This window comes from Octopus sinensis, linkage group LG20, assembly GCF_006345805.1.
Source record: "Octopus sinensis linkage group LG20, ASM634580v1, whole genome shotgun sequence".
In the NCBI taxonomy this organism is placed as follows: domain Eukaryota; kingdom Metazoa; phylum Mollusca; class Cephalopoda; order Octopoda; family Octopodidae; genus Octopus; species Octopus sinensis.
This window is the reverse complement of record NC_043016.1, coordinates 29,780,301-29,802,305: the sequence shown is the minus strand read 5'-3', so window position 1 is coordinate 29,802,305 and position 22,005 is coordinate 29,780,301. Positions and strand designations below refer to the sequence as shown.

Sequence of the window (22,005 nt, the reverse complement as noted above, 5' to 3'; positions counted from 1 at the left end):
GAGTAGCCCCTTCCCCCAAAATTTCAGAAAGGTTTGTTGTTGCTGCTGCAGCAGCAACAGCAAGCTGGCAGAACCATTAGCACACCAGACAAAATGCTTAACAGCATTTCATTCAATTTTGCATTCTGAGTCCCAGTTCTGCCAAGCTCAACTTTGCCTTTAATCCTTTCGGGGTTAATAAATAAGCACCAGCCAAATAATAGGATCAGCGTAATTGACTTTCCCCCATCCCCTAAAAACTGCTGGCTTTGTGCTTAAATCAGAGACCATTATTACCCTTATTATTATTATTTTTAAGGCAGCGAGCTGGCAGAATCGTTAGCACACTGGACAAAATGCCTTGCAGTATTTCGCCTTTCACTATGTTGCGAGTTCAAATTCTGCCAGGGTCAACTTTGCCTTTCATCCTTTCGGAGTTAAATGAAATAAGTACCAGTGAAACACTGGGGTTGATGTGATCAACTAGTCCCTATCCCCAAATTTCGGGCCTTGTGCCTTAAGAAGAAAGGATTATTATTATTATTATTATTTGTATCACAATATGAACCGTTGGATTGTTGAACAAAATGATTTTGCAGTTTTTCTTCTAGCTCTTTACATTCTGAATTGAAACCCTATCAAGGTCAGCTTAACCAATCATCTTTTGGAAGGGATGGGGCAGAGGGGGGAGGCAGTAAAATAAAGTACCATAAAGTACTAGGCTTCATGATATCACTTCAACTCATTCCCCTCAAATTCATGACTTTCTGCCTACATTACAAATAATTATTGGCATTATAAGAGTTATGGAATAGCAGAATTGTTAGAGCAGTGGACAAAATGTGTTGCAGATTTTAGTTGTGGTACTCTGTTCTAAGTTCAAATACTGTATAGGTTAACTTTGGTTTTCATCCTTCCAAGGGTCATTAAAATTAGAGTACCAGTCAAATACTGGGGTCAGTGTAATTGACTGACACTGCCCTCATCCAAATCTCAGACTTTGTCCTAAATTGTAAATAGTTGTTGCTGCTGCTGCTGATACTACTACCACTATAGAAAGAAGGTGGGGGAAATTTACATTCTATAATATATTCTGTAATTTCCAGCCAGACCCTTCATTAGAGAAGAATTTTCTTTATTTTCTTGTCTGACAAAAGACCTGCCTTCAGTATTAGAATTCCCTTGTTCTGATATTCTGCAAGCTTTATTGAAGATCAATGAACATTAGTCCCTTTTTGTTGATAATAAAGTGAAACTGTTCTTATTATAGCTTGTAAGAAATCATTATTGCCATAGTTGTGGTGGTGAAGAATCCACAAAATCAATATCAAATTAACATGTGTATAACAGCATGGAATAAAACCCTTGCTTGCTACTTGAATCTCTCCTATCTTCGTCAGATCATTAATTTTTTTCAGGTTAAGAATCTAAAATAATACCTATTTCAGCTGCCAGACCTCCAAATTATAGTTATTCACCTTATGAATAGCGTGTTAGTAATTAGAATGAATTTATAGTCATGGTATATTTATAATTTGATGTAAACCCTTTTGTTGCCATATTTCTGCTGAAATACAAAGCTTTTGTTTCAATTAATCTCGTAAATAATGCAAAATTTAAAAAAAAACAAAAAAAAAAACTTGGTCATTATTAAGCTGACATCTGGAATATAAATTTATATGAAAATTTCGATTGAAGATTTTGATTTAGATCACCTCTGTTCCAATTAACCTCTGAAAGAATGCAGAATTTAGTAAAATAACTTTGTTGTTATTAATCTGGTGTCTGGAACATAAATAAATTAACATGAAATTTTGATTGGAGACTTTGATTTAGATCACCTTAATCCTTTTTGTCACATTTTGATTAATTTTGAAAATAATGAAGAATTTTATAAAATAACTTAGGCATTATTAAGTTGGTGTTTGGAACATAAATTAACATGAAATTTTGATAAATGATTTTTATGTAGATCACTTTAAAACAAGAAATTTATATCAAAGAACCAGGGGTAATTTTAGCTGGATTGGTATCAAAAGGGCTTAAATTTCTTGGACAGAGGCTTTTCTGATATTTACCTTAAATCTTAAAATAGATTTAGTTGATTTGTCAGTCAGTATCTGTTTTACCACATACCTTATCGACACTTAGTTAATTGATTTTGTCTCTAAGAATTTGTAATTTATTTCCATTCATGAAAATTCTTTGATATACTGTATGTGTTACTGAAGGCGATTTTGTGATTTCTTGTAGGTTACTGGAGTGGTTACAAATAGCTCAGGGAAAGCTCAGTGGGTTTTAACAGGAACTTGGGACGATAAAATGGAAGGAGCTCAGGTTATTAATGTTGATGAGTCAAAAGGAAAACCTGTTTTTGAGACTGGCCCTCATAGATATGTATGGAAACGCCGGCCTCCTCCGTAAGTATCTTCTTCTAATCATGTAAAATAGCTTTTTTATTTCTGGTTGCTTAACACTCCAATTTTGAGAAAGTTGATTTGTACTCCTAACCACTGAATTAATAAACTTTAATCCCCACTGAATGGGAACTGAATATATCTTGGTTCTATGCATGTGCAACTGAGGCACATTGTCCAAGCTAACAGATTTTTGATAGTGGGGTACTTTTGGAATACTCCACATTTCGTATTAAATAGTACACACATCTTATTTTTACTGGCTGAGACTATGAAAAGTGAATTGCATACGATCAGCATGTTAAATCACCTGCAAAAATTTAATTGGTGAAGTGAAGATTTAAGCATATTAGAGATGCCACCAAAGTGACTTTACTTTGCAGGACCAGGTCATCATATATGAATTCATATGCATCCAGCACTAACTTGGGCCAAATTCTATTGTAAGCTGTTGAATAACGTTTTTTAATTACATTACCTTAGTATAAATTTGTTTTAATTTTGGTAATAACATTGTCATTATGTTGAATTAATCATTGACTCAAATATATGCAAGATGCTCTGTACAAATAGCAGTACATTCGCTATTCAAAGAAGTGGTTCTGTTTTCTCTTGCTTAAATTTAAAGTATCATTTTTTTCACATTTAGATATTTTGTTCCCCCACCCCACCCTCCTCCTCTCCCTCTCTCTCTCTCTCTCTCTCTCTCTCTCTCTCTCTTTCTCTCTCTCTCTCTCTCTCAAGCAACATGATATATTTCTTTCCACTTGGCAGAAATGGGTCAGAGCGTATGTATTACTTTACACAATTGGCTCTTGAATTAAATGAACCCGAAGAGAATGTAGCATCTACAGATTCCCGAAATCGACCTGACCAACGTTTGATGGAAGATGGTCGGTGGGAAGAGGCCAATAAAGTAAAAGTTATGTTAGAAGATAAACAGCGTATGGCTCGACGACGGAGAGAAGCGGAAGCAGAAGCGTCTTTATCTCAAGGTATTTTACCATTTAAATCTTTCTCTCTTTTTTTTAAAATGGTCAAGATTTCCTCAGAGTTTGCAGGTAGGAGTGGCTGTGTGGTAAGTAGCTTGCTTACCAACCACATGGTTCCGGGTTCATTCCCACTGCGTGGCACCTTGGGCAAGTGTCTTCTATTATAGCCTCGGACCGTCCAAAGCCTTGTGAGTGGATTTCGTAGGCAGAAACTGAAAGAAGCCTGTCATATATATATATGTGTGTGTGTATGTTTGTGTGTTTGTGTCCCCGTAACTTAGCGTTTCGGCAAAAGAGACCGATAGAATAAGTACTAGGCTTACAAAGAATAAGTCCTGGGGTCAATTTGCTCGACTAAAGGCAGTGCTCCAGCATGGCCGCAGTCAAATGACTGAAACATGTAAAAGAGTATATGTCTTTGACCTTTCATGAGAATGATTCTTCTTTTATAATATTTTCTAAATCTCTCTCTCTCTCTCTCATGTTGAATAGCACCATTTAAACCACAGCTTTCCAAACTTACCACTTTGGTAACACAAATTACAAAAATAAATTTTTTGCATAATAAATTTATTAAATTTTGTCTGTAATTTAATAATTACATCGCCATGTCACTAGAGATGCAACCATTTATACACAAGGTCATTAGATCTCACTCAACCCTTTAGCATTCACATTACTCTGTCAAATGTTAGGCCTTTTTATTGGTATCATTTTGAATTAATCATGCATTGTCTTGTAGCTTTGAGAATTAAATGATGTGGTTCATTTTTACAATGACACTGTAGGGTATGTATGAGAGGCTGGATATGGCCAGTTTGATAATAAAATGGGTAGGATATTTTGGCCAGATATGGCTAGTTTGAATGCTAAAGGGTTAAATCTCATGGCCAGATTTTTTCAACACAAGTAATTAGATTTAGCTTCATTCCTCAAGTCAAAGTGTTGCAACATGCAGTTTGGAAGCCTCTGGTTTAAGTGATGACACTATTTTTACAGCGGTTTTGTCAGATTCTTTGTTTAGTGCAAGGGTCAACAAAGTGGGGTGAAAATGAAATTCTTAGAGGTATCGAGGACTCATCAGACATAAGTAAAAAGTATATAAAAACGTGTTCTTTGTTATGACAGAAATTTTCCTTGATGCTACATTGCATCTGTCTGATGGAATGAACATGTAAACAAATTCACATTAATAGATTCAATAAACCTTTTGAATTCAAAGGATCTATGATTTTCTTCCTTTCAAATCAAGTGGGTAACATCAGTGCAAATATATATATTTGGGATAATTGGTTAAAAAAAGTTTCCCAACCCCTGATTTAGTATTTATATTCCAAGTGTTGTCCTTACAACTTACCCAGATAGTTACTGGTCCATCAATACAACTAAATTATGTTATGTAGTTTCCATAGTCAGTCATACAGGAAACAGCATAGGTTGTCGAGTCAGAATGTAGATCAGTCTTCATAACATTAATTAAAGATAACTTCAATCATAGAGTACCTGACCTAGTGCTAGTGACATGTAAATGGTACCTGTGCCAGTGACACATAAAAGGCACCCGTGCTGGTGACATGTAAAGGGCACTTAGTAAACTCTGTGGAGTGGTTGGACAGTGTTTGCGCAGTCATAGAAACCAAGCCAGCGCAAACAGGAGCCCGGTACAGCTTTCCAGCTTACCGTCTCTAGTCAAACTATCTAACCCATGCCAGTATGGAAAATGGATGTTAAATGATGATGATAATGAATACTGATTGACAATGTTGAAGTATTCAGTGCTTTTGACCATAAAGTACCGCTGAATATCATCATGCCAATGTACCCAGAGTATTATAATTCAGGATGTCTTTAGTAGGTATTTCATTTGACATTAAGGGTAAATTATCACAAACACTGTTACATCTCAGTTTTTGTCTAATCAGGTTCAATTATGACTGAATTACATCTGTAACTTTATAAAAGATCATTTAGTGAATGAGTCTATATCCTGTACAGCTGCTGTCAAAAGCATTTATATTTCTGGGCATATTTATATTTCTGTTACATATTCTTATGTGAAGAATCAAATCTGTGACCTGTTTTTAATTACCTGAAGTAGTTTTTACTTGAAGTTTTCAATCTAAATGTTGCTGACTTTGAGAAAATTAAATTCACCCCCTGCTCCTTTCCTCCATTGAACATTTTAGTCTTGTTTTTATTTTTATTTATGCGCCCTTTTCAAGCCTAGCCAGGCTCATGGGCCCGGTTTCAGTGGCATATGTGTGTCCCCACCCCAGATGGAAACAGGAAGAAAGAGTGAGAGAAAGTTGGGGCGAAAGAGTACAACAGGGGTCGCCACCACCCCCTGCTGGAGCCTCGTGGAGCTTTAGGTATTTTCGCTCAATAAACACACACAATGCCCGGTCTGGGAATTGAAACCGCAATCCTCCAACTGCGAGTCCGTTGCCCTAACCACTGGGCCATTTAGTCTTGTACGTAATTTTAATTTCCTTCTTATACTCAAGACAAACATCCATGTTGTCTTGTGTGAATAAACAGAAGAAAAAAATACTCAAGACTTTTGTAATGGAGTTTATTTATTTGGAGCTAATGGTCCATTCAGCAGCCACTCATCTCTTTGTTCCTGCAGAAAATGTACACCAAATGAGAAACTCTGAGTTGCAATTGATCAAATCATCAGCTTGAGAACACATGCATGTGTTTGTGTACACACATATACATACACACACATGCACTCAGAAACACACACACACATGGATGGATAGGAGGTTGCATGGACAAGAGGTGCAGGCATGGCTACATGGTTAAGAAGTTCACTTCCTAATCATGTGGTATCAAGTTCAGTTTCACGGCATGGCACCTTGGACAAGTGTTTTCTACTAATCACCAGGCCAACCAAGTCCTTGTGAGTGAAACTGTGATTAAGCCCCTTGTGTGTGTGTGTGTGTGTTTATATGGGAGAGAGGGTGAGTTTGTATTTTCCTTGTCTACACATGTGATTATTTCTTAATTGTAAAACAATGGCTTTGCTAACAATTGTAGTTTGCTTACTATGCAGTCCGCTATGAAAGCACATCTATGACAGGTCTTGACGTGTGCAATCTTTGAAGACAAAAGGCTCGTTTATAAGGTGTTATTTGTTTCAGGTTTTGAACGTAAATGTGTCTGAGCAGTTTGGAAAACAAGTGATGGGGGTTGGTGACAGACAGGGCTTCTGGCCTTTGAAAATTCTGCTCCAACCATACTCTTGTTTGATGCCCATGCAAGCATGGAATTATAGGATTGTAGATATTAAAATGTTGATGTGATGATGATATGTGTATGTGCTTGATACCTATATATATATATTTACACATACATGCACATGCTAGAATTGAATAGTGAGTATGAGTACTGATGACCGCATTGGTGGATAAATATTCTTCATTTATGGGTTAACAAGGCTACCAGTGGTTTCATGTGTAAGTGATTTCCACAATTAAGTGAACCACTTGGAAATGTTGACACTCGTCTCCATTTTGGATAATATTACAAAAACAGAGATGTGTACCAGCATTCACAAGTGGTTTGCTTGAATAATTGTGCAGATTGCTCACACATGAAACCATTGGTTGCCTTCTTAATCCACAAAGTGTGTATGTATGTATGTATGTATATATATATATATATATATTCACAGCACACATGAATGTGTGTGTGTGTGTTTATTGCAATAAGACTTTCTGCTTTATGCATATTTATGGTGATTCCCTTTATTCTCCAACATAACATTTTCTATTTCCTCAGTTTTATTGGCCGTGTTTTTTAAAATTGATGTTTTTCTCTTTCACTCTTTTCTCTCGTGGTGACATTTAGATGAGGGGGAAAATTCTGGTAAGAGCAACTTCTTCTGTGTTTTGTTCACTGTATTGTGTATATATATATATATATATATGTATGTATGTATATATATAAACACACATATATATATATATATTACACCTTAGCATTGTCACCATTGCTGCCACCACTGTATAAAAGCCACTGCCTCATAACTACTGCTCGTGCCATGTAGTCTTTAACTAATATAGCACTGACATAACTAACAGCCTTTTACTTGTCTGTCCCTTTTCATTTTCTTGTCTTTTACAATCAAGTTATTTCTTTTTTTTTTTTATCCTTATGTAATTTAGTTGATAGTTTAGATTAATAAGATTTGTTTTCTTTTTCTTTTCTTTTTTTTTGTTTCTACTCAATTAATTTTGGTGTAATTCTAACGTGCTTTGTTAATCTTCTAGATATGTTTGGTTTTTTTCTATTGTTTTAGCTATGGTGGATAAAATCATGATGATGTGCCATCTTACACATTCCCACACACACTTATAAACATATTTATTTATATATATATTATACATACACACATATGCTGGGTTTTTTTTTCCTTTGTCATTATCCCCTATCATATTCATTTTAATTTTCATTACCATTAATGATATTATATTCAAATATCTTAGCAGATTGTTACATTCATTCTTTTCCTTTTGTTCTGGCATTTTTTTTATAAAAATGCTTTTTTATTTTAAAAATTACTGTTTCATAGTATAAGAAAATTGAAAACAAATTAGTATATTTTAGTATATTTGTGATATTTATACAGAGAATAATAATAACGATGATATGAATGATGAAGAAGATAATACCTGCTTTAATTCTCAACCAAGTCATTCTTAAGGGTTCTTTGAGAAAGAGTGAGATAATTTAATTCTAATTTTATGATCGTAATATTACTATACATACACAACATATTGGTTATTATAATATAGACATCATCCTATCTAACCTATTATATTATCAAAAAAATATAACAACCATATATATATGATATTTTCCATGTGAACTATGATAAAAAAATATGAGAAAGATATGGTATATAATTTTCTTTGTGCAGAGGTTCCTTGAGACATATGATTTATTTTAAGGGTTAGACATCATCATCATCATCGTTTAACGTCCGTTTTCCATGCTAGCATGGGTTGGACGGTTTGACCGGGGATCTGGGAAGCCAGAAGGCTGCACCAGGCTCCAGTCTTATCTGGCAATGTTTCTACAGCTGGATGCCCTTCCTAACGCCAACCACTCCTTGAGTGTAGTGGGTGCTTTTTACGTGCCACCTGCACTGGTGCCAGGCGAGGCTGGCAACGACCACGGTCGGATTGGTGCAATTTACGTGCCACCGGCATGGAAGCCAGTCGAGGCGGCGCTGGTAAAAAATGGTTGGAAAACACTGACTTTGAGTATTGGAGAAATTTCTTTACATTCTGAGTTCCAATGCTGCTGAAGTGAACTTTACCTTTTATAGCTTTCAACTAACAACCTCTCATTTTTTTAAATTTTTTTTTATTAATTATTTCTAGAATTTTTGTTGGTAAAGCTAGTTATTGAGAATGATGCCAGTCTGAAGATGAAGAGGAATATCATTGAATGAGAAGCAGATGGAATATTTGTTGTTAGATATTAAACATAACGAGAGGAGAAACGTAGCTGTCATACAAATTATAATGTTGCAAAGTATTACTTTCATTTTGCAAGATCAAAAGCATGATATTTACAACTTTGTGAAGGTGCATAGCTCATAGCTCAGTGGTTAGAGCATTGAGTTTACAATCATGAGGTTGTGAGTTTAATTCCCAGGCCCGGCTGTGTGTTGAGTTCTTGAGCAAAACACTTTATTCCACATTGCTCCAGTTCATTCAGCTGTAGAAATGAGTTGTGATGTCATTGGTGCCTAACTGTATCAGCCTTTGCTTTTCCCTTGGACAACATCGGTGGCATGGTGAGGAGAGGCTGGTATGCATGGGTGACTGCTGGTCTTCCATAAACAACCTTGCCCGGACTTGTGCCTTAGAGAGGAACTTTCTAGGTGCAACCCCATGGTCATTCATGAGCGAAGGGGGCTCTTTACTAAGACAGACATTTACTATTTACAACTAAATTTACATTTCAATCAGTTGGACCTCCAGTTGTCAAACAGTGTATCATTTCTGGAATTGCATCTTGTACCAGGACTGGACTAGAAATAAAAGTTCTTTGTTGTAATCGGGTTCAGTATATTCTACATATATCAAACATAATGTGATACCTAATTTAGAGCACTATGTTACTGCATTCAGATACCACACATGTAAATATATGGTATCTAAATATTTAGATATATCACATGAATGAGTATAGCCATCTTGAGGATTAGGGATCTCAAACACAACCCCCAATCCTCACCACATTGTGATTTCCCATCAAAGCTTACATTCCACCAGGGCCCTCCCTTGAGCCTCAAACACAACCCCACCCCACTCCTCACCACACACCTTAATCTCATGCCACGTTCCACTGTACATTCCACCAGGATCCTCCCTGTCCAGTTCTTGATTTCATCATTCCATCTTTATCATTATTTCTCATGTACCCATTTTCTGCCCCTCCAGCTTCCAAGTATACTGACAAAGAGGTTCTAGGCCATGCTACCATGGTCGAAATATTACAAGTTCACTACCTGATCATCATCATTGCCAATGTTTGATCCACTCCCATCTACTCAAGGACCAGATTCTTTGTTCAGCAGTCACCACATACATTTGTAGCACATCTCCAACACACTCGGTAACATGGTGTCAACCACCCATAAGGTCCTTACTTTCACACCTACCCAACACTGCTGGCCAGAGTAGGATTTGTAGAAGTTTCAGCTTAATGCATTTTCTGACCGTGCTGTGTCTCTGTATTCTACTAATTGTCTTCAAGGCTGACCTTCCCTACATTTAGTCTTGCTTTAAATTTCTGGCTGCAATCCACTGTTTGGTCAGTAATGGAGTCTAGGTACTCAAACTTGTTGACCAGGATTAGCTCAGGTATTTAAATATTTAAACAGGTATCTCACTTGAAACTTTACTTCATATGAATATTAAACAATTTCTGCTGTAACAATTGGTTTGTGTGGTGAATAGTAAGTAAACATGTGATTGACTAAATCGGTGTCTGCTTTTCTGCTATGATTTTTCTTTTCTGTCTTGCTTGACAAGAATGTTCCAGTGAGTTTTGAATAATACAACAGATTAATAGTAATGGAATTTAATATATGTATGTGTGTGTGTGTGTGTATATATATATATAAAATCAAGTCATTGTTAGGGTTTACTCATTTAGGTTTCGTTAGAATCTAAGACATTATGAGGTTGACGTGTCTGACTTTAATTTCTATGTAAATATGATGCAAAAATTTATAATTAAAATTTTTGAAAATATAACAGTCAACGCTAATTATCCAATCCAACTGTTTTGATAATCTGTGCTATAAAAGTTGTTTGACTCATCATCTAGATAAAATTAAGGCAGCATAAAGCTACTCTATATGTCTAGGTGGACTTGTTCTTGTATAGACATTATTTATGTAAACATTCAGTTAGTACAATTATATCTATTTTTGAAATGAAGCACTTATTTTGTTCCATATAATCACAAATAGAATCTGAAATAATACTTATGGTGATTTCTGTTACGGTTTGAAGTAACTCTGCCCTCTTTCACATTAAATATTATTGTTTGAAACGGAAGAAATAAGCAAATTATGGCTATATTATTAATTGCACACAGTTAGTTTTCGCATACTTACACTGTCTTTCCATGTTGTGATATCCGATGGAATTGTAATGATTCCAGAAGATTCTTTTACTAGGTTTCTTTGTGTTGCTACAAACTTGTAACAAATAGCCACAATCCCATCTACAATTGTTCTATTGGTGTCAATTGTCTTCTTTTATTTACCCGTTTTCTTCAGGCTCCATTTTACTTAACTTTCTCATTTAACCATGCAGCAATATTAGTTTTATATATATATGTATATATATATATATATATACATACATTCGCTACATTGGAAATCTGCAATGGCTCCATGACTACTGTCTTGGATACAACCTTGGAGCCCTAGTAATCCATTACAGCACTTATCTAACAGACCTAATTATTTAGATCACCTATGAACTAAACTTCCATACTTTGTGTGTATCTATATGTATCAGTGGCACGTAAAAAGCACCGTCTTGACTGGCGTCTGTGCTGGTGGCACGTAAAAAGTACCAACCAATCATGGCTGTTGCCAGCCTCCTCTGGCCCCTGTGCCGGTGGCACATAAAAAGCACCCACTACACTCATGGTGTGGTTGGTTTTACGAAGGGCATCCAGCTGTAGAAACACTGCCAGATCAGACTGGAGCCTGGTGCAGCCTCCTGGCTTCCCAGAGCCTGGTCAAACTGTCCAATCCATGCTAGCATGGAAAACGTACGTTAAACGATGATGATGATGATGATACACACACATATATACACAAGCACCTACATACATACACACGCTTCTCCAAATTATTATTGCTCCTTCAACATATCCTTTTTGCTCTCTCTTCACCACCAATAATTTTAGTTGGTTATATCAACCCATTTACTTTGTTTAATACTTATTCAATTGACCCCTATTCATCAAATTGCTGAGTCCACCTTGCAACAAAATGATACAAGGTAGTTTTGATAATCACAATGATTTATTACTCACTTCCCACACACGCACACACACGTGGTTGTGCTTCTACACAATCTTCCTAATTTCACTTATTTAGCTTTGGTCCAACTGCACATAAAGTAGAAGAAATTTACTCATGGTACTGCTCTGTAGGATTGAACCATGGAACTTACTTGTTTTTAAAATGGTCTTTAACTATGTGGCCATATCTACTCATAGGGATTTTCTTTATTCACTCCATCACTTGGAAGCTGTTCTTTTAATGTAGGTCTGTGTATTACTATTCATAGGAATGGGTTTATAGAAATTTAGGTGTCTTTATATCATTTATAGGAATGTGTTTTACACTTTCAGTGAGATTATTTCCCAAATCACATCAGAAATGAAACTTTCATCATACCTGTGTTTTGAGAAAAAAAAAAAACCAAGATCAAAACTTTTCTAAATGCTGCAATATGAAATTATTTGACATTTTTATCTTATTTAATAAGGTAAAATTGGCAACAGTAATTTGTACTAATTAGCAAGTAGGACTGAGAAAAATCATCTCCAGTTGTGGCACTGGTATGAAATTCTTTGTACATTTTCTGATCTGAAGAACTAAACATGTGAGAAAAATGAAAATTAATTTGAAACTGTGATTAGATTATAAGGTCTTCTACAGAAATGATATTTTCGTTTAACCTTTTAGCATTCAAACTGGCCATACCAAACCCAAATATTCTATCTGTTTTATGTTCAAACAGGCCAGATTTAGCCTCTCACACTTACCCTATGCAATGTCAGTCTAAAAAATAAGCAATCACATCATCAAAATCTTGAAGATATGAGATAATACATAATTACTTCAAAATAAAGTGGATAAATAAACATTAGATTTGACAGAGTAATCTGAATGCTAAAGGGTTTAAACTTTATAATGGAATCAATTTGGAAAAAAATTTTAATTTTCTAACTTCTGAATCAGCTGTTGAAAAGTAATCTAATAATGTTTTAGGGTAGACTGTAAGCCATATTTTAACTTCCTGTACACACTTCTTATCATTTTTAAGTGTGCATTTTCCATGCTGCCAGCTGCCATCACTGGTGCCAAAGCATTACAACTTGCTTTTCAAGCAATGAATTTTATACCACCAAGATTTCATATGACCCACTGAGTCATCACACTCTATGTATGTCACACTCTATGTGTGACATAAATATCATGTCATTATCATCATCGCTAAGTGAATACTATCAGTGTGAACACATTTACTTATTCATATATATATAACAAAGTAGCTAGTTAGAAAATCTTTATAAGAGATGATAAGAGCAACTATACTGAGAAGTAATGTATTTTATTACCATATCAATATGGCTGTTCCATAGGAATCAAAGTTACTACTGTTTTTAACCCCAGGAAGAACATCCTCCAGCTAGTTATCAATGCAATCTGCACCCGATTTATATATTGCAAGCAGGCATTATAAATATATATTCACTCATACACGCACACGTTTGTTTGTTTGTATGTATATACACACACCACACAAAGACAGTTGCCCAAAGTGTCATACAGTGGGACTGAACCCAAAACTGCACAGCTGCAAACCACATCGCCATGCCCGCACCTCATGGAAGTGTCTGTGTGTGTTTGAGTAAACGACACACACATATGTAGAGCTTTAAATTTAAAGAAATCAGAAACCACTTATGAAATAATATGCAAAATCTAAATTGTGTTAGAAAGTGTATTAAAATTTCTATACATTTTAAGATCAGCTTATACACACACACACACACACATGCACACACACGAATGTGTATTTTCCATTATAATTTTGTTAAAACAGAAACACTGGGTAAACTAACTCATCTCTGTATTACCAACATTGTTTTCATCATTTTCCTATACTTATGACATTATGCTTAAAATAAAAGTTTTTGTTTTGTTTTGTGTGTGTGTGTGTGTGTGTGCGTGCATGCACACGTGTGTATGTATGCGTTCGTTTTTATATCTCTATCTCCCTACCACTGCCACCGCTACCACCACCATAAATTCATTTGAAAAAAAAAAAATCTTGCATGGAAATGAAAATGTATTTGCAAAACAAGCCCCATATCCTTTGTTGTTGTTATTGTTGTTGTTGTTGTTGTAACTATTTGCTTAACAGTTAGTCATTTGTGAATATAAGTCACTAGTTGCCAGGTATGATGAACAACTTCTGTAGCTTTACAAATATTTTTGCTGGGACAGTAGTTTTTGTTTTTATGTAGTCATTTCATTTTGCCACTCCTTTCATTGTTCATTGCCAGCCTGTATGGTTTTCTTTGTACTTTTTAGAAATTCCTCTCTACAGAATTTGCCTTTATATACATATATATATATAATTTCCATATCGTGTTTTATACAATCTAACTGCGTTGTTGTAGTTGTTATAGTGTCTATTAATCTGTAGTTTTAGTCTCTGCTATAAATATGCCATTTACATTAATCTTCCTTTTTTTTTTTTTGCCTGTTTAAAAAGAAAAAAAAACCTATATCTTGAAAATTTACGCAAATTTTTTCAGTGGTTTGTTTATCTTACAGGTTTTCTGCTTGCAATTCAAAACATCTGTATGTGTGTGTGTGTGAATGAATGAGAGGTCTTGGATGAGAGTGCCAAACTAATTATTTCTCATGGGTTATATAATTTGTAAGGATAATTTTATTTTCCAAATAACAAAAATATATATATATATATATATATATTACCGTGTTCCAGTAGAATTGTATTGGTGTCAAGGTGAACAACAAACTTTCTACTATTGTAAAATAAAACAGTAAATATAATGCTGTGTGTGTGTTGTATTTTGGATGGTTGTTATAACTCTACTGCATGTAACCTGTAATATACTATAGAAAAATAAAACAAAAGTCAGTATAATCGTGTGTGTTTTGAATGGCTAACATGACTCTTTTGCAATCTAATTGTCTCGGTTTCAACACATTCTTTCATATCAGATCACTTGACTAATACAAGTATAACACTAAAAGTCTGGTGTTGTCAAAAATAACTTTGAAAAAAAAAAACAAGATAAACAGAGAGGCAAACCTTCACCAAGGCAGAGGTGGTTTTTAAAAGGAGAAAGTCTGAAATAAATTCGACTCTTCTCACAAATAAGAATACTAAAAATGAACCCGACTGCTCTCAAAAATTAAGTAAAAATAATCCAGAATCCTCATCCGGTACCAGATCGATCTCAAAATCTAATCAGTTCATGCCAGTTATGAGGCCAAACATCCCTGAAAGTTTCATCTGAATCCATCCAGTGGTTCTTGAGATATCTTGTTCATGGACAAACAAAGAAACACAATTGAAAATAATACTTCCATCTTCGCTTAGGCGGAGGTAATAAATAATTAAAAAAAACATTCCTTTCTACTATAATAGTAGTTCTCAACCAGGGTCCATCCATATAAGAGTTTGTTGTTAAAATCTATGTTACATTTCTACAATACACAAAATATTTTAAATTTTCTATACAATTCTCAATAATATTTAATTATGAAAAAAAAACTTTTTAAATAGCAGTAGAATCGACGTTACTACCATTTTTAACCCCAAGTGGAAACCTTCTTAAAAACGGTAGTAATGTTGGTTCATACAAAACAGCCATATTGAAGTGACAACAAACATTACCTCTCCTCTGTATTGTTACTACTTGCATCTCTTATAGAGATTTTTCTAACTTGCTAATTTGCTTGTTACAGTAGAACATTTTTTAAATACATTGAATTGTTAAGGGTGTCCAGTAGAGTAAAAGAGAAATCAGAGGAGTCCATAGGCAATAAGTGGTTGAAAATCATTTGTATTGTAATCATAAAGCCTGAAATTTCAAGAGAGAGGTGGGGTTTAGTCAATTACATCAGCACAGTGCTTGGTTAGTCCTTATTTAATCAACCCCAAGAGGACAAAAGACAAAGTCTACCTCAGTGAAATTTTAACACAGAATGTAAAGCTGGAAAAATAATCCTTTCTGCACAGGGCCAGAAATTATGGCAGTTAGTCAGTTACATCAAACCCCAAGTGCTCAACTGGTATTTATTTTATTTTATTTTAACGTGCTGGTGGCACATAAAAAGCACCCACTACACCCTTGGAGTGGTTGGCATTAGGAAGGGCATCCAGCTGTAGAAACTCTTCCAGATCAGATTGGAGTCTGGTGCAGCCACCTGGTTCGCCAGTCCTCAGTCAAAATCGTCCAACCCATGCTAGCTTGGAAAGTGGACGTTAAACGATGATGATGGTGATGCGTATGATTTTGCTGTCGAGAAAGAAGCAACAAAATTGCTAAGTTTTACCCAGCAGGGTTAAGTTATAGACTTTGCTAAGTTTTTAGCCAGCAAAGTAACATAACACGAGAATTTGACCAAAGAGCAATCTCAACACAATTTCTCTAATTTTATTGATATTAATTGCAAGAAATGTTGATTAAACATTACTAATTTTTCCTGTTAGATCTTTAAAGGCCCTGCAGGAAACTGTGGAGAAGTTTCAGTGGTTTATTTATCTTGCAGATCTTAATATTTACAGTTCAATGTGTATGTGTGTTTGTGTGTGTGATGAGGAATTCAATGCAATGTATTCACCACAGTTATGTAATTGCTAACATCAGTACAAAAGGTAATTCATTCTTTCAGGGGTGAGTGGCGGGTGGGAGATAAAATAAAATAAATACCAGTTGAGCACTGGGGGTTGCTGTGACTGACTAACCCCTTCTGCCGTAATTTCAGGCCCTGTGCAAAAAGGATTTTTTCCCAGCTTAACATTCTGAGTTACAATTCCACTGAGGTAGACTTTGTCTTTTGTGCATCAGGCTGCAGCCAAACTGCAGCAGTCTCCTTAATTTGTAAATACCCTCTGTCATGTTCATTGGCAGAATCCAACAGAAACATCGATTCCCTAGATATAGTGATAACACAAATGACAATAGGACATTGAACTGCAGTGACTGTTTTTCAGCGTGGTTTTTGCTGTGATGGCTACAGAAAAACAACACCCTACCCAAACACGTAGCTAGTCCTTCACTTAGTAGTCGCTCAGCATCTTGCACTGTAGATAAGTTCAACCAAATATAGTGATTTTATAACCCTGAAAAAGAAACCTGCATATTCAAATTGTCAACAGTATTTATTATTCATTCTAAAGTTTACTAAGAGGTACACCAAAAGACTGCAACAGTCACTGCATTTGTAAATTAAACAAATTAAACATAGGCGCAGGAGTGGCTGTGTGGTAAGTAGCTTGCTAACCAACCACATGGTTCCGGGTTCAGTCCCACTGCATCTTGGGCATCTTGGGCATCTTGGGCAAGTGTCTTCTGCTATAGCCCCGGGCCGACCAATGCCTTGTGAGTGGATTTGGTAGACGGAAACTGAAAGAAGCCTGTCGTATATATGTATATATATATATATAAGTGTGTGTGTATATGTTTGTGTGTCTGTGTTTGTCCCCCTAGCATTGCTTGACAACCGATGCTGGTGTGTTTTCATCCCCGTCACTTAGCGGTTCGGCAAAAGAGACCGATAGAATAAGTACTGGGCTTACAAAGAATAAGTCCCGGGGTCGATTTGCTCGACTAAAGGCAGTGCTCCAGCATGGCCGCAGTCAAATGACTGAAACAAGTAAAAGAGTATGCTAAATACTAGAGACAATCATAAATATCTGCTGTGTTTGTTTTACATTCTTGCTATAAAAGAAGTAAAAGAAGTATCTGGTACACTTTAATTTTATTTTATGTAATTTATGAATGCAATAATAGCTGAAATATTTGGGTATACCTCATAATAAACTTTGTGTGTTTGTATATATATATAAATTTGTGGAAAGAGGAACAGATATTTTAAATTCAATTGTGTTGTATTAAAAGTACAAATCTGACTGTTTTTTAAAAGACTTTTCATTTTTTTTTTATATTAGTTTTTTTATGTTGGATTTAAAACATTATTGTTACTAAATTCAAATTGTTAATGAATTAATGAGTTTAAAAATAATGAAAAACAAAAGATCGTTAATGAAAAAGTTTAAATTTGAATATAGTGTGTGTGTGTGTATGTGCATATACATATACTCATATATTTGTACATATTAATGCACGTTTGTGAGTTTATGTGTGTATATATATTATATATATATATATATATATATATATATATATATATGTATATATATGTATATATATATATATATACACACATATACATAAATACACACACAAACATGCATTATGTACAAATATATGAGTGTATATGCACACACATACTCATGCACATGTCTGTGTGTGAATAAATTAGATACTGCATGTTTCAAAGTTATATACTGTTCAACAGGATATATCTGCAGACTTTTAATGAACACTACATATGTATGTATGCGTGTGTGTATATATATGTGTATGTGTATTTACATATATTGATGCGTGTGTGTGTATATACACATACATATATGCATATGTATGTATATATGTATGTTCATATATGTGCATGTATATATTTGCACACACACACACACATACCTTGACTATATGTACATCTTTGTTGAAACCAAGAGAGTGGGGGTGGGAAAGATCAACGGGTATTATTTCAGTTGTTTGTTGGAATTCCAAGGACTAATTACTCTGTTTAAGTGTTCGCAAAGACATCTTATACAATTAATTCAGGCCTTAAATAAATGCTTCTGCTTTTAATGAAGATGGATAAATAGTGAGGGTGGGGGAATAACTGATCCCTTTTTCACTATTTGTTATCTTTATTCATATAATTCAGTTAGCAGAAACCAAACTCTCAATTTCGACAAGGTATAAAATACAGAGACAAAAGCCAAGTTGCCTGTTGTTTGATTTTTATTTCTAATCAGTCATTTACAAAATAATTGTATGTTTTTTTTATATTTTCTTAATTTATTACAAATCTTATTAATCTTTGTCTTTTTTTTTTTTTTTTGTCCGCTCTTTTGCTTTTTCAGGTCGAGAATATGTTGGTTATGAACCAATTTGGTTTAAAAAAGAAACTGACAAGATAACCGGTAACCTGATCCACATGTATAAAGGAAATTATTGGGAATATAAAGATAAACAAGATTGGTCTATGTGTCCAGACATTTATTTGTCCTCAGAGGAGTTGGCAGCATTTAAAATCTCTTAAATTTTTAGAGTGACCACTACAAACTGCCCGATCAAACATTTGTGTCTAACAAAGATGACTTCTATTAAAGCTATTATAGAAGGAGTGAATGAGAAGGAAGCGTCATGGCTGAGTGAATGGACTAAATAAAACAATAATTAATATAACATTAATAATATTTTTTTCTGGTACCCTCCCCTTCCTCCTACTTTTTTTGTTCGACAATAATTTTGGTGACTAAAACAGCGATATAGAGAACAAATACTCAGATGTATACAGTTTCTTCAAGCGAAAAACATTGGGCAGGTTTTTTTTTTCTTTTCTTTCTTTTTCTTTTTTTTTTTTTTTTTTCTCTTTTCTCTCTCTTCTTTGCCATACCCCCCTTTACTGACTTGTTAAAATTACCAGAGCTGTTAAAAAAGGTCCTGAAATGTAAAAACCTTAATAATTTTTTACCCTCCTAATTATTTTGTTAAGATTGAATCCTTTCAAAATATTATTATTATTATTATTATTATTATTATTAATATTATAATAATTATTATTATTTTTTATTTTATTTTATTCTTCCCTTTTGTGTTTGGGAGGTCTTTTTTTTTAGCCTACAACTGTGACAAGAAAAATCCAAACCTGATATTTTTACTGCAAACAAAATATAGGAATGTTTTTAACAAAGCATAACAACAAAAAAAAAACAAAAAAAAAACATTTGCTATTTATAAGGATTCCTTTTAATCTCTGTCCTACATCTACAATACTCACATAATTCTTAACATTTATCAAGATAATCCTATTATATAGTAAGTTGTTTCATTTCAACAAACATCCACCTACATACATACGCACATGCATGTACACACACACACACATACACGCACGCACACACAAAGTTCTATGTGGCATGGAACATGATGCTGTTTTAAATTCCAAATGAGAAAATATCTACAAAATAATTGGTAACAAAAGAATTACATCTAGTAAATATATATATAATATATATATATATATATATATATATATTAATGTATGTGTGCATATGTTGGTGTTTGTGTGTGTGCACGTGAGGATTGTGTGTGTGTATGTATATATCAGAAACAGTCGGGATTTTTCTTTCTCTTGCCCTCCTTCTATTGATCACCTTTCAGTTACTAAATCAACCTGTGATATGTGAGTATAGCTTTGTTTTTGCTGCTACTAAATTTGTTGAGCATGCCTGACATACACAAATTGAACACTTCAAACAACCTAAGGAATGTAGTGTGTGCATGTGTGTGTGAAAGAGAGATAGAGAGTCAGAGACAGGGTAGGGGAGGCTGGTCAGTGTTGTTGTAATGAAAGGTTAAACTAGACTGAAACCTAATTAATATTTCAGTAAGACTAACAGCTGATTTACCCAATCTCTTTGATCTGTGACACTAAAATAAACTTTTGGAAATGTGAAGCTGAGAATGGTCGGATCTTATCGGAGGATCAGTAGGAAATTAATTGATGAGTGATTCATCATTAGACAAAAACCACCATTAACAATGATTTGTGATGAGTGATTCATCATTAGACAAAGACCACCATTAACGGGGTAACAATTCTTGGTGCCACCTGTTGCCAAACTCAGTGCCAAACATTTTACTTGCATTACTTTGGATTTCATTTAAATAACTGGACAGTGTCAGACTATTTCTATGCAACCAGTTACAAATGTGTAATCTGAAGAGGCTTTGGTGTTATCACAACAAAATGATATGGAAATAACCGTTTCTCTTTTTTAAAGAAACAGTTCTTGCCAATTTGTAAGATGGTTGTGTGTGTGTATGTGTGTGTGCGCGCACGTGTGCAAGCGAGCGTGTGTGTGTGTGTGTGTGTTTTATTCGATGGATTTCACCCCCTCCTTGTTGATCACTGTTCAAACCTCTTAGCCATTATTCTTCAGAGCCATATTCAGTCAAAGTTGGAAGTGTTTAAAACTCTGGAAGAAAGAGAGAGACAACAGCTGCAGCAAATGTTATGTATACTTACTAATACTAGAATCACTTATACAAAAATGTTTGGAATAAGAATTCGCAAATAAATAAAAAAAAAAAAAATCCCCAATTATTTCATTCTTTTTTTATTTAAGTTTTTGTTGTTGTTTTTTTTTTTTGCTTTTCCTTTTTTTTTTTTTTTAAGAGTTAAATTACACAGGATTGAAATAAAGATTTTTATTTTTCTGCTGTTTTCAAATCCCATATTAATTTCATTCTGGATCTTTCTATTAACTTAATAAATGTAATTCTATGCAATTGAGACTTCTAGTAAAAGTTTGTTGCTTTGTAAAAAGAAAACAAAAGAGATTGCAAAAGTAATGAACTTTGTGTTTATAAGTTGCACATTTCATGAAAATCATTTTCTGTGAAAACTGTCCAAAAGATAGCTCATTTGCGGTTTTTGATGTTATTTCCCTTGTTTTAGTTCTGAGCTCTTGAGAGTTACTTCCCTTGTTTAACGAAAAAAAAAGTGGAAGACATTGAGACCGACTAAGTTTTTGCGAAAACCCCTCTACGCCTTTTTTTTTTTTTTTTTTTTATCCTCCTGCGACATCAATCTTATTTCATAATTATATAAATTCAGACGTACATTGAAGCGGCTTAAAGATACTTCTTAATGTCTGAGTTTAAGTCCACCCTGTGATTAAAATCTTCCTGTACATAAAAGTATCAAAATAGCATACGATAATATTAGCAACATCGTTTTTCTATTAATTATGTCAAAATCACGTGTTATATTTGCCAAAATCAATACCAGAATAGTTTGTGTAGCGAAGAGTACTAAATTAAAGCTAACTAATTAGAAATAAAACACTCCTTGAGATTCTTTCATCAGAAACTGCTCCTCCCTTGATATTTTTGTGGCTTTCTTTTTTTCCTTCAGTCACCTAGTATTCTCTCGA

General features: G+C 34.4%; 1 protein-coding gene and 1 long non-coding RNA gene across 7 annotated transcripts in view; both read left to right on the top strand.

Moving 5' to 3' along the window:
• LOC115222696 (oxysterol-binding protein 1) overlaps positions 1–21,173 on the top strand; it is a 221,710-nt gene extending 200,537 nt beyond the window's left edge. For 4 of the 6 annotated variants that reach the window (XM_036511611.1, XM_029793018.2, XM_029793019.2 and 1 more), the window contains 4 exons: positions 2,233–2,399; positions 3,171–3,391; positions 7,244–7,261; positions 18,925–21,173. In XM_036511611.1, coding sequence (XP_036367504.1) covers positions 2,233–2,399; positions 3,171–3,391; positions 7,244–7,261; positions 18,925–19,103 — 585 coding nt within the window. In that variant the 3' untranslated portion in view covers positions 19,104–21,173. The remainder of the gene's footprint in view (positions 1–2,232; positions 2,400–3,170; positions 3,392–7,243; positions 7,262–18,924) is intronic. The other 2 variants (XM_029793021.2, XM_036511610.1) reach the window with 1 other exon arrangement.
• Positions 10,633–18,011, top strand: LOC118767282. The gene is made up of 3 exons (XR_005003189.1): positions 10,633–11,421; positions 16,868–16,872; positions 18,001–18,011. It is a non-coding gene; the product is annotated as an uncharacterized LOC118767282 (long non-coding RNA).
• Positions 21,174–22,005: the final 832 nt, after the last annotated feature.